The following is a 14,528-nucleotide window of genomic DNA, read 5'->3' as shown; positions in this document are numbered from 1 at the left end:
AAAATTTCACGATAATGTAACAATAATGAGACTTGTGATTTTATAGTTAGAAAAAGAAGCGTGAGAAATTTAATATAGCAATATGAAAACTTGATTTTTCTTTCATGATTTTTATCCTAAATCACAATTGAATCATTTTATACATTCATTAAATGTGGTCTAAAATCTAAAATGTAACACGACAATTAGAAACATGTACATAATTTTAAAGCAGAGATATTGTTAGAATTTGTAACGTGTATCTCCCTTGTGGAACCATTATGATCAAGGGAATCGTTCTGTTCAACCACATAACATCAATAATGAGAGAGGGCTTAGAAAAACACTTATTTTCTCTCTCTAAAAGTCATGAAATCACTATACGTTCTCTCTTCTACCCTCTCACATCTCTTTATCTCTCTTCTAAAGTTAGCGGTCTCAAGGTATATTAAAAATGTCTCTCTCTTCTCCTTATTGAGGACTCAAATGACATGGTGAACAAGTATGTAGATTTAGTGGGTGCGTTAGTTAGCCGTACATAAAAAAATAATAGAAAAAGGTGAACTATTTTTTTTAGAACGATAGTCTATTGTATGACTGGGTGGGTGCATGTCGGTTTTGCAGCCGACACCGGTAACAAAAAAAAAAACGAATAATTATTAGACATGGTGTCAACGGTCAGATTTTCATACCCAACAGGCCAACAAGGACCCCTATCATCAATATGTCATAAAGGGACACCTCTCTCAAAGAATTGAAATTCTTAGCCTAATATTGAATAACGAAAAGTGACATATTGACCTTTTCAATTAGCCTATCCATGTCAATTCATCATGCTTTGAAGATTTTTATATAAAATATTTGCAGTGTGCTTTATAATCAGTACACCAATCTTGATGTAGAAATATGTCAATAATAGAAGATGGAAATATTTGAATTGTAAAGCTATTGTCAACCCTCAACACCAAGTAGATTATTAAAAAAAATATCTGCTTCCACACTTATATCTACTTTCATATTAAAAAGCTGTTAAGGTGCTTGTAGTTGATCATTTTTGTAATATGGAACGCGGTGACGGTGGCGGCAGAATCAGGTTAAGGGTTTCCAAGGTGGCGTTATGGCTGTGGTTGTGGTTGATGATCATGGCCACTGTGGCTCAAGCTCAAAATCAAAACCGAACCGATCCAGCTGAAGGTTTCTCTTGATCCATCTCCGGTTTATTTACATATGCTTTCATTTTTATTTTTTATTTCTCAGTGTGCTTATAATTTTGATGATCTCTGATTTCCATGGCTGCTGTTCATTTATGCTTTTGTTTCCATCTCTATGAAAGTCAAATTTATTAAGCTCATGAATCGAGTTTGCTTAATTGAGCTAGATCGTGAATTACTTTTCGTTAATCAAGTTCATGAATTGAGTTTGCTTAAATATTGTGATATTTGATCTTCGGATGAACAGTGATGAAATAGGTAGATATAATTTGGTTGATGACTTAACTCCGACCAAATTGTACTTAGGTTTTTAATCAATAAGTTGCAGTGGATATAAGAACAAATTTTTAACATAACCCATCACTTTCAGTTAATCCATTTGAATTACTCCATTGATATTTTGAAGATAAAGTGTAACACAATTTTATATACAATAAATCAAATATAACAGATTGTTTTTAAATATTACACAACTAAAAATAAGCATAACCTTAAATTCTATAACTTTTTACGTTTCAATGTATGCAAACATTTTACAATTGCTACGAACAGAAAAATCATAGATATTATTGAAAATAAATAAAAATTAAGGAAAAGTCAAAATAACACAAAAAAAAAAAAAAAATTATTTTATTTTTTTGAAGGGCAGGGGCTAACTAAATCGCATTTGTAACCGTCAGTCTCATGAACAAAAAAACCAAAAAATCCATGCGAGTACTCTTGCTATAAGCCCGTTTGCATCAAAACACATTAGCCACACCATCATCATCTCATCATCTATAAAAACACTAATGTTAATGAGTAAACCGGTATATTCATATTTAATGAGAGTCTTATGTCATTTTATATATGTCTATCAAACATATATAAATTGCATAAAAACTATGTTTTATAGATTATACACTATATATTAAAATTGCTTACTCATCATCATTATCATATTTAGTAAATCCCATCAATAGTAAAGTTATGACAGAGGCTTTACCTCGTAGGGACCTCTGCAATTTATATATGTTTGATGCAATATTTCGGTGAGACCTCCTGATAGCAGTTTTGCATCAAGCCTTGGACATTAGACACATAACCAGCGGCGGGTGTAGTTCACAACCAGGGGTAGCATCCGCTACCCCTCAGCTTTTCCTTTATAGTGTAATTTTTTTCTTTCTGAGTTGGTTTTCGTATTTCGTTACCCCTGAAAAAATATTACGTTACCCCTATTTGTTTAAACTCTAACCAATTTAAAATTTCAAATCAAAGGAAGCCCAAACAAAGTTTATAGCCCAAAGCAAATAAAAATCATTAACCTTTTTTTCTTTTTGTCTGAACGAGAAACATCAAACTAAACAAGTTCAAACAGAAATAGGCTTAACAAAATCATGATTTTTTAAAGGTTCGAATCAAATAAAGCCCGAATAAAGTTTGTAGCCCAAAGCAAATAAAACTTCTTAACCTTTTTTTCTTTTGTTTGAATGAGAAACGTCAAACAGAAACATGCTCAATAGAATCATAATTTTAATGTTGAAGTTTTTAATACGGTTTTGGATATTCGAATTCAAGAACTTGGAAATAGATTCAGTGAGGTCGCAACTAGTTTGTTAGAAAGTATATCTGGTTTAAATCTATGAGATTCGTTTTCTAAGTTTAGCATATCTAAGATATTGGTTTTTTGGGAGATGCATTCGGTATGATTTTAGTAATGAAGAAAGATGATGTATTTCAGATGTCAGTACGACCTTTTATCACACTTTAAAGACAGACGATAAATTTGTAAAATTGGGTGGAATGTGTTACCTTGCTCGTGTAATGGTGGAAACCGGGAAGCATACCACTTTTTATTTGGTTTCTCGAATATTGAAGCTAGCGTTGGTTTTACCAATTGCAACTGCAAACCGTTGAAATATGTTTTTCTAAAATGAAGCTTATCAATACGGGTTTGTGCAAACGAATGAGTGATGAGTATTTGAACAATGCTTTAATTTGTTCTGTCGAAAGAGAAACACTTAATAAAGTAAAACAATAATGTATAATGGGTTGACTACAAGATTTCAAAAACCGAAGAGGAGAAGTTTGCACCGATATATTTATTTAATTTACTACCGTGTTTCTACTTTTGTTTCATTTACATTATATGAAATACGGTAAAAAAAAATTTTTTGAACGTTACCTGTAAGATTTATATCTAGATCCGCCAGTACACATAAAACTCAACCATTAAGACATCGGTTGATTGATTTACGTACCATTGTTTTTTTACTATTGTCACATGATACATGATTAAATTTGCGTTACTTTTAACATTATTTCACGAAATTATTAAAATAACATCGATGGTTAGGTTTGAACATTTTTGTCACGTTCCGTTACCATTTTGATATTTTCCCGCCTGAACGGGCGAATGCCGGTGGTAGCACGGTGGTTTACGGCGATGAATCATAGATTATGGCCGCTTTGCCTCCATCGGCTAAGCTCAATCCGTGCTTATACCTAGTGGTAAGACAGTGTATACTCTATTATAACTGATTCACGTTAATTCGCATATTATTGAGTTGCGAGCTAAATGCTCGTTGAGTTTGAGATTTTGACAGTTAGGTTAGGGTAAATTTAGGTTTAGAATCGAAGTTCAATATCCGACTGTGCGCCCGATCTCATCGGTGTGTTATTGATTTCGATTTTAACATTTTCATTTTTTAATATTAGGAATTAGGGTTACTAGTAACATGATTATGATAATGATGTTGATTTGAATGAAACTGGTGTTGCAGCGCGAGTATTAAACGAGATATTCAGCCAATGGGAGATTGCAGAAAGTTCAGTTGCAAATATGGGATGGAACCTAAGCGGAGAACCCTGCAGCGGTGCTGCCGTCAACTCTACCACCTTTGACTCGCAGTCGCACAATCCCGGCATCAAATGTGACTGTAATTTCCCCAATTCTACTTGCCACATCACTCGCCTTTAAGTTTTTTTACAACTCAACTGTTTGTTACTTAGGGGAAAGTTAACGTACAAATTAAATTAACGTGCTAACTGTGCGAATCAAGTAGTGTAATTATGCAATTGCATTGTAGTGTAATTACACTATGCTGTATATATAATTACACCACTTGATTCTCACATTAGCACGCTAATTTAATTTGTATTTGATCCAAACCCTTGTTACTTATATGTATTATGTTTTTGTTTTTATTGTTGCTGTTATTATTAATATTATTGTTATTATTATTATTATTTTGACAATTTTTGCTTCAACAGGAGAGTTTATTCAATGGACGTGACGGGCCGATCCCTGAAGGACTCTGGACCTTGGTTTACCTTACCAATCTGTATGTATTATTATGCTATGGTGTTCTTTAGTTCTAAGTACTATTTTTTCCATACCTTTAGAGAAAGATCTCTTAGAAACATGTGTAGGTAGATAAACTAGTGATTTTCTTTGATTGATGCAAAGTTATTTTACCATATTAATGTGTGGTTTGATCAAGAAAGCCGTTGACGAAACTAGCATGTTCTAACTTTGTTGTACAGATGAAATTTACTTTTTAAAATAAAACTAAGATTGAGTTGGTTCTTTTGCCATCAGAATAACCGTTCTGTTGAGCAAGTGAGAACAGCATGCCAAAAGTGAGTGTATGCAGATGCTTAATGCTTTCTTATGGTTTTTTTCTTTTGAATGAAACTACAAGTATAATACTTGGTTTATTTGTTTTTACTTTTTGTCTGTCAGCAAATACCATGGTTAGTTGTAATGAATACAACTAACATGGTTGTAAAAACCATTCTCTTAATAAAAGTTTTGTCATGGGATATATTATTAACTACTTTCAGTAATTATTGAAACTTAAAACCTACAACTAGCTATGTGTGTGTGTGTGTGTGTGTTTTGTTATGTATGTATTATGCTAATAATCAAGTATATATGTTACAGAGATTTGGGGCAGAACTATTTGACAGGTTCCTTGTCGCCTTCAATCGGCAATTTAACTCGGATGCAGTGGATGTAAGCCTTTTTTTTTATACTTTCAACATGGTGATCGATTTTAACCTCAACATCTTTTAGAATAAAGCTGAGATTTGTGACAATAATTTTTAATCTATCTTCAGGACTATGGGCATCAATGCTTTATCTGGGGAGCTTCCACCAGAGATAGGACAGCTTTCTGACCTCAGATTGCTGTATATTTTTTCTCCTTTTTGTTTACCTACCATCAAGCACACATTATTTTGTTTGATTCTTTTATGGATAAAATGCTAAATTTTCTGTTGCAGTGGAATTGGTACAAACAATTTCAATGGTTCGCTGCCATCTGAACTTGGAAATTTGCGAAGATTAGAACAGCTGTAAGAACGTTCATGTTTATTATCTTTTAAATTTCTCTAAATAAATTGGATTGCACAAAGTCATTGAATAAATCTTATATCATCGACATATATGTTCATTTTTTCAGTTACATTGATAGTTCTGGACTTGGCGGTGAAATACCCTCTACATTTGCTAGGTTACAGAACCTGGTTACAGTGTAAGATCACTTTTTTTCATGATGTTTAAAGTAGTTCTACATTCTGTCCCATGTAAACTGTAACACTTTCTTTTTTAAGTGAGTCTTGTAATTAAATTGGAGGGAGAACCCTCAACTTATACAGGAAAGAAACAAGAAACCCGAGAAAAACCTAACTCAGGCAGGTGGGCTAAATACAAACTAACCCTAATTATGCAATACTAATAATTTGTTATCTATATATAACACTAGCTTTGTATCGTCGTCATTACGAGTGAATTTGTTGTAGATTCCTTTGTTTTGTTTTGTCCTGTATTGAAGGGCATTAAAGATATTTGGCAAGCAGTAATCATTTGCACTAGGCGCCAAGTTAAAAGTTGCAATTTTCAGAAATTGGAAGAAGCGCTATTTGTTTATTGTTCTATGTTAGTTATCGTTATTCACATCATTTACTATGGACACTAATACTTGTGCTGTCAGATGGGCTTCTGATAATGCATTCACTGGGAGAATACCTGACTTTATAGGGAATTGGACATTGTTACAATCCTTGTAAGTTAACAACCTCTATGTCATATTCAAGGTGTTATATGTGAGATGAAACTTTCTAATTTGCATGCTTTATGTTAATACAGGAGGTTTGAGGGGAATTCATTTGAAGGTTCAATACCACCTTCATTTTCTAATCTGACCTCTTTACAGGAACTGTAAGTTTATCTTTTTCCCTTAAGAATCGATTATTATACTTTGCAAGCTGTTTGATCTTGCAATTCGAACCCTCTAAAATGTGCTATTCTGGTTCTGTGAATGTTGCAGGAGGATAAGTGGTTTATCTAATGGAACTCTGGATTTTATCAGGGATTTGAAGTCCCTTGGTGTTTTGTGAGCAAAATAATTTAATCATTCTTAAGTGTATACATGCTATTATCTATACTATATATAATATACCACTAATTGGCAAATTAAGATGCTTCCTTTAAGTAATTTACAACTTTTAATGCATGAGGTACAACATTCAATAGGGACAGCAATGTCATTTTAACATTAAAACTCATGTGTATTTTGAATTTCTTCAAAACAATTACAATTTTCATCTCTTAAAGTTTCAAAATTGGTCCTTGATCTTTTAGTTATATATTCTTTAATTTTCACTTTTAACCCAACTACCCCCACGATTTTTAAACGCTCATAACTTTTTCATACGTTAATATTTTTTAAAATAAATGTCATCATAAAAACGAGTATTTTATTATCTTTAATTTGAGTATGATATTGCTATAGTTTACGAAGTAAAAAAAAATTATGTAGAACTACTTGTAGTTCGATTTGATGGTTTTAAATTAAACCATGTGCCAACTTTACGCATTTTTTTTTGTCGCCGAAAATCGAAACTGAGTTGTTTAAAATTAAAACCTGACTAAGTTGAACCACTACCAATGACTAGGTTTCGATATAGTTTGTACTTCGAAAATAATTGAGTTTAAAATAAGAAATATTAATCTGTCTATACCTTCACTTCAAACTAAGCACCAACTAATACGTTACTTAAGAGAATCATAATATGAAGAAAGATAGCTTTGGTCACTTAAATGATAAACCTTATTAGAATAAATAGAAGGCGAAATCATAAAACAAACAAATATTACAAAAAAATCATACTGAAAATTGGACAAAATTAAAGTTGTAATAGACGACTTTACTCGTATTAAATAAAACTTTGTTTAACTATATTTTAACTATATCTAATATATATTATAAAACATATCTAATACTAAGTAAGTAAATATTAACATTTCTATATGTACGGTCAGCTCCGATTTCAAACCGTGAAACCAAACTAATGAACGGTCTCACAGTTTCAAACGGAATAACGAACACTCATAAATTTTTTACATGATTACCAAAGTTTGTGTTTCCCGCTGCATCGCCCGGGCACCCTTCTAGTCCTGAAAAAATATATATATAATGAAACACATTTGTTGCAGAGTTTTGAGGAATAACCGAATTTCTGGTTCCATTCCAGCTGACATTGGAGAATATCGAAATTTGACACGACTGTGAGTAATCTACATCGATATTGAAATTTATAGATATATAAACTATTCAAAAAAGCTCTCGGATATTACTATTTGGTCTCACTGCATCATTTAACTTTGGGTGTATACTTCTCAGGGATTTGAGTTTCAACAATTTGAATGGACAAATTCCAAGAGGATTGTTCAACTTGAGTCAACTCTCTTTCTTGTAATACTCATTCTCTTTATGATCAACAATATATTCCATTATTCCAAACAATTAGGGCAATAAGTATCATTGTTGGAATTCTATAACCTCCATAATCTAAATTTGGATGTGATTATTCTCAGAGTTCTTGGAAACAATAGCTTAAATGGTACCCTTCCCGATGTAAAGAGCGCAAGTCTCACGAATATGTAAGTTAAATGCTGCAGTTGGAGTTTCCATATTTGCAAGATTCATTAAATGCTGCAGGGGGGGTTCTTAGCTGCGATCGGCTGCACCTAGGGTTATGAGTTAGGGTTTTTCATTCTTTTATGATATAAAATAAGAAGTTTCATTCTAGCCCCTCAAGTATAAAGTGTGTAGCAACTTGGGTGGAAAGTTACATAATTTTAACGTACCAGGATGACGTAAAGCCTCCGAGGAAAGTCGGATAAATCCCGAGAGATGTACATACTTTACATGCTTTAAATCACTTATCTGAAATTAACGGGCGTTACACTTTCAAAGGGTTTACAACCGGGTTTTTAAATTGTGGGGTAGTGGTGTCGGTGATGCTGAGATCATTACTGCGGCGTTGATTGAGTAGCAAAGTCTTCGGGGGTACTTCATTTATATGAATTGTTGGAATCATCTTCGTTATCACCCTAAGTGGAACGTCGTACCCCCCGGTCGGGTTTGGAAGTAGGCGACGAGCAAAGAGGTCTAAAACTTCGTCATCGGTTGATCCAGAAACGTCGTAGTCTGATGCTCGAAACATCGACTTAAACGATGATGAAGTCAGTGATAACGAGGATGAGTATACGAGTTGCCTCGACCGGGTGGTAGAAGAAGCCGTGGAAAGGGGAAATCGGTGGGGTCGTCGGCGGCGGGTGCGAGTGCGGAAGTTAGAGAAGAACTCAACGACATGAACCGCCGACTAGCGATTTACACGACCTTGTGAGTCAACTTTTCAGGTGATGCATGTCACACCCCAACCTAAGGCAGAAATGTCGGGGCGTGATCCGATTGCTCACAGCTCGAAGATACTATCATAATATAAATGTGACAATATCTATTTAACTATTTTATTTCAAATGTACACACAATATTCTAATATAACAAAACAATTCAAATAAATATATATAACAAATTTAAATTCATGTTTGTCTTCAATAAAACCCTAAGGTCTTTCTAAGTGTCCATACTTTAACTTCAATTCAATAGCAACCTGCATATGCGTAGAAAACAGAGTTTATCAACAACACATGTTGAGTGAGTTTATCACCAGTTTTGCAATAAAATAATGTTAATATAGTAAATAATAGAAATAAGCAAAACGTAACAAATACGGTAATGAAATTAAACCATGAGCAAATAAGTTGTCAATTAAACCATTGCCAAGCGAATCAGGCGCCGGTAAATCAACCATGAGCAAATAACAATAAGACGTTGCCAAGCGAATCGGGCGTTGGTCAATAATATGAGAACCCAATACTTGGGGATATGCGGGACCTCTCCGAGCACAAATGCGCACATAAACAAGTAAGCACATAACAAGTATATTTGATTAATCACACACAATTACACGTTTGCTATTTTTGTTATATATGTATAATATGATATACGTATATGTCCCAAAAACGTTGTGAAAATTGAGTAAAATAGGGGAATGATAAAACTCACCTTAGATTAATGACAAGTGATTAATAAATGCGACTAAACAAGCTAACGAATAAGCGAGTCGTCCACTACATGTCAAACGATATGAACAATTTGAATCTGAATCTTTAAGATATGATAAAACAAGTAAAACCGAACCCGTGGCCGCTGGAATCAATCCAAACAGACGTTTAGAACTCAAGTTAAGTTATATTTAAGATTTAAGCGAGCTGGTACTGACCAGAATCCGAACAGCGAGTCAGAAGTTGGGTTTTGGTCAGAATCCTTAAAATTTCGTTACGAGAATAAAAGTCTTCTGGACCGAACGTTGAATCCGACCAGAAGTATGAGAAAACTTAAAGTCAAACTTGTTGACTGATTTGCCCTTTAACGGGTTTTAAACGATTTGACCGGTCAACACCTTCAACCATCCAAATTGATTGAATTTTATTGACTAGGAAATATGTATGAACAATTTCTTAGTTTACAACTTACTAGGAAAGTGAAAGGATCAAGAGAAACGATGAGTCAAAGGTCACGTGTGCAAAGTCAACCGTTATAAGCGTATCTTCAACAATAAATCAAAAACCGAAAAAGACGATGAAGGGTGGAGGTAGGTGACGGCTGGAGGGTGTTTATTTAGGGTATGGGGAAGTTTATTGTAGGAGAAATAAGGGTTGTTTATATAAGAAACACTAAAATGAACTAATTATTGTTATTTACTCATTTAAGCAACCGAATAAGCATTTAATGACCGAATCAATGAAATAATCTGTAGATCTTGTGCTTGATCAAGGGGTTATGTATATGGACATGTATTTTAGTTATATTATTTTTCTTGGACCTTAATTCACTCGATTTATGCCAAAAATAAGCGATTTAGATACCAAAAACGAATTAGGAAACAAAATAATCAATTAATGACAAAATCGGGTATAATAACTTAACAAATTTGGGTTTGGACAACAATAAAACGAAATTGAAATATTTTATAAAATTAGTTGACATATCTTGGAGCTTAAGTTTCGTTAATTTAATCGAAAATATGAAAGAATTGGCAAAACTAGTCCCTGTAGTTCCTGAAAATACGATTTTTAGTCGTTTTAAGCGATTTTAAAAGTTTTAAGGGCTATTTGGCATAATTGAAGGTTATGAAATTATAAAATAAGTTAAACCAAGTTAAATACCAATAAATACATGTTTTAAATAGTTCGAAAGATTCAAATTACGCTCCCGAATCGGTTTAAACAAATACGAAAAATCTGAGATGTTACAATGCAAAAAAATTCTGATTCCAACAAGGTGTTCGCCGATATATTGAACGACAGACAAATGAACAAAGATCTCGCTTTTTTGCAGGAACCGATCAACCACTTTACCAGACATTCCCAAAGGCTAGCCAAAATAAAAAAAAGATAAAATTATTAAAAAATATAAGCTTGGCGAGTAATATTTATTTATAGTATTGGTGATGTATTTTTTAATGTATTTGTTTTAATTTTAATGTAGTTTTTTAATTTATTTTATTTTATGAAATTTAGTTTTTTTTTAATAATAATAATAATAATAATAATAATAATAAAATAATGATTTGAATGAGCTCCATCCACTACACCCCTTTTAGCCCAAAAGCCCATATAGTGACGTGGCATCAATGGCGCAAAATATCCACATAGGGGATCTATCCACTACACATGGTCTAAGGAGGCAAAAAAAAAACATGCCTAGTCAGCTACCCAACATACAAAACATCATTATTTAAAAGCACCCAAAACCCACAGTTTTAAAAACACCTAGAAACATTACGGCCATCTTTAATATTTTTTTTATTTCACCCGTCCCCCCAACCTGTACATGCAAAAAAGCAAGATTTTTTCTTGTTCTTGTGAAAGAACTCATTTGAAAATGGATTCTAAAAATGCTACTCGCTATAAATAGAAATGGGTGACGTATACAGATGTGACATTTATGATAAAAATCAGGTACATCTTAACTGTTACGAAAGATTAATCAAACGCTACTGATTATCACTCGGGTGAATCATGGGCCCAAATATAATTAATGTGTATAATAGTGACTAACATAATGATATTGAAGCCTTAGAATGTAGAAAACTAGTTAAACGGAAAGACTTCCGATTAACGGTACGTTATCTCATTAGACGCAAACACTAGTGCCACAAGCACTGTATCATCCATCAAGCCAAAAAAGACTTAAAATACTTGTTTAAGATATTTATAAGCAAATTATAAAAAGATTTTGGATTTTTGTAACAAGATGACATGTTTTATTAAAATGCAAAAATAAGACAAATATCGCTTGTTTTTACGTTCACCATACCCAAACTGTATTTTTAGCCAAAAACCTAACCCGCACATAAAATGACCTCGAGGTTAGTAGTATTCGCATGCAAAACGAGGAAAAAAAGGGAAAAAAAATGGGGCTTAGGGCCCCTAATCCCTATCGGAACAAGGGGGAACCCCACCCTTTGTTTCCTTCTTTTTTTTAAGCATTACCAAACCCAGTACTTCGTTCATATTCATCCATGCTTCTGCTCGATCTTCCTTTCTAATAAATTCCAGCAAAAACCTTAAGGTAATACAAGAATTTGATACTTAATCATGTTCTTTTTTCATAAAAAAGATAGTTTAACACAAGGAATTGATATTAACCATAAAAAACCTTTTAATCTGCAACATAAACTGTTTTGAAATCTTAACATGTGTACAAGATTTAATCATAAACTTTTTTTGATGGAAAACACAGATTAGGAGTGTTTAAACCGTGTTTTAAGGCTCGAAAGCGTGATTTGAAGCTTTGCTTAGAACCAAATGTTACAAGGCTTCACTCTTGATTATACATGCTTGGTTTTGTTGTATATGACCTATAGGTATACTTGTTGGAATTATAGACCGGTTCGGGTTAATCAATACGGCCAACCGGGTTATGACCTGTGAGAGTTACACCGTGAGGTAACGAACCATTAACCCGCTTAAGTTAGTTAACCGGGTCAGACACTTTAACGAGATAAAAATTACATGGAGCGGGCTTTAGAGTAAGAGTTGGACTTGTTGGCCCATTAAGTTTATAACTAATGAGATTAGTTAAACCTAATAGGAGGTTATATAAATATATAATGTTTTATTAATCCTAAGGCAATTAACAAGTCCATCTCATCCTTCCTGCATTCAACCGTCGGCCGACCTGCACCACCGCCGCTGCTCAGCCACCACCACCGGTTCCCCGCCGCCGCCGCCGCCGCTGTCTGCGGACTGCTGTCCACATACCACCGCCGCTGCCGTTGCCGTTGTGCACCACCACCGTTGGTCGTAGATCTCGTTGTGTCACATAGCTCGGTTTGTTAGCCTTCGGTGTCTCAACCGGTTAATTATTAACCGAGGTAAACTTAAATATATTGTTAGTTTGTAATTATATATTTAATGTTTTGACTCGTACTCGTATTGTATGTAACCGGATCCTGTCGGGTTTAGTTTTCGGTGCTGATTAATTATATATTCCGCTGCGTATAACTACAATTAATAAGATTAATTATTATTAACCACATTTATTGAACCGGTTTTTAATAAACAAAATTTTAACTGATCACCACTGAAATCCAACAATACTACCGAGTTAGTCATGAACTCAGAAACACAAGAAAAGAGCTTGAATAAGCAAGAAACGTAAAGGTATTGACCGAAAAGCTCGTTTAGGAGCTGCTTGAGTTTAGACTATGATGATTAGCTCATGAAAACTTTTAGGGACATCAATTACTATATGAATAGGTCCCTTGTCAAGTTTTAGAATTTTTTGATAAACTGAGAATTTCTGGCAATTTTATTACTATTTATTGGTGTTTACTTATGAAAAATAACAAACAAACTTAGTGTAACATTTCGGGTTTTCCGTTCATGTTTTTGTAATCATTACCCGACCCGGTTCATAGTCGGGTAAATTATCAATAAAATACTCCATTTATTTAATGATTTCTTTTATTTTTTTTACTTTATTTATTAATTGGTATTAACTATCAACAATATGCAAAACTAACCCCTAAACTAAACCTTAATCCAACTTTGCATCCACAACCAAAGCTCAAGGACCAAGTTGCAAAAATTATTCAAAATCTTTTTCCCCTTTCCCTCTCTTCCCGTCGCCGACACTAACCCCCCCCCACTACTTGAGCCGAAATTAACGAGTATAATTGCAAAAATTGATCTTGCCAAATCTTTTGTTGATCAAAATCACACACACCGACACCCTGAATTAGGAATATGATAACCAATTGACAGCTATTGACCAAAATTAAATCCACCGCTAACCTAGGCTCTAAATCGCTATATAAACACAACGAAAACTCAATTAAACTCGCTCACACATCCCTCACAACCTCGCGATACTAAACCCTAACTCAATTTCACGTTACAGAGCCGTCAATTCCATTAGTGAACTCAAGCTCAGCCGCGACCCACCTGTTGCTCGTTAACTCTCAATCTGCAACTATAAATGGTAATTGAATTGTGCATTAAGTTCGTCTTTAACACAATAACATAAACCCTAAGTCAATTTTATCAATCATCGATCAAATAAACCAATTTAAAATCTAAGGTTTATGGGTATTATGATGAACATTGAATCTGTATATTTATATATTTCAGTTTGAAGTTCTAAATGAATTAGACACCTGCCATGATGGCAGATGCATTCCATGTTAACTACAAACCGAAATTAATATAATACTTTCAGTGTTTAGTTCAAGGATCTTAAACATGAGAGTGGAATTAAAACTTTGAGACTTCTCATGAGGGTTAGCGTCACGATTAGATTCTAACTTTGCTTAAATAGTAAAGTTTTTTGAATGGAGGAATAAATAATTATATAGGGAAAAGTTAAAATGCAAAATGAGACAAAAATGAGAAGTGTAAAAAGGATTTGTGACAAAAAAAACTCCTAAAAAATTTAT

The 14,528-nt window shown here is 33.6% G+C and overlaps 1 protein-coding gene across 1 annotated transcript; it reads left to right on the top strand.

Moving 5' to 3' along the window:
- The first annotated feature begins 1,040 nt into the window (after positions 1-1,040).
- Positions 1,041-8,122, top strand: LOC143571894 (uncharacterized). The gene is made up of 14 exons (XM_077057203.1): positions 1,041-1,173; positions 3,953-4,141; positions 4,189-4,193; positions 4,443-4,513; positions 5,116-5,187; positions 5,292-5,363; positions 5,457-5,528; positions 5,636-5,707; positions 6,167-6,238; positions 6,322-6,393; positions 6,503-6,568; positions 7,672-7,743; positions 7,859-7,930; positions 8,053-8,122. The coding sequence occupies exons 1-14, from the start codon at positions 1,041-1,043 to the stop codon at positions 8,120-8,122; spliced, it is 1,110 nt and encodes a 369-aa protein (XP_076913318.1).
- The last annotated feature ends 6,406 nt before the right edge of the window (positions 8,123-14,528 follow it).

Source organism: Bidens hawaiensis, unplaced genomic scaffold, assembly GCF_021521415.1.
Source record: "Bidens hawaiensis isolate Kalapana, Puna unplaced genomic scaffold, B.hawaiensis_p1.1 tig00025606_1, whole genome shotgun sequence".
Taxonomy (NCBI): domain Eukaryota; kingdom Viridiplantae; phylum Streptophyta; class Magnoliopsida; order Asterales; family Asteraceae; genus Bidens; species Bidens hawaiensis.
This window is presented reverse-complemented; position numbering and strand designations above follow the sequence as displayed.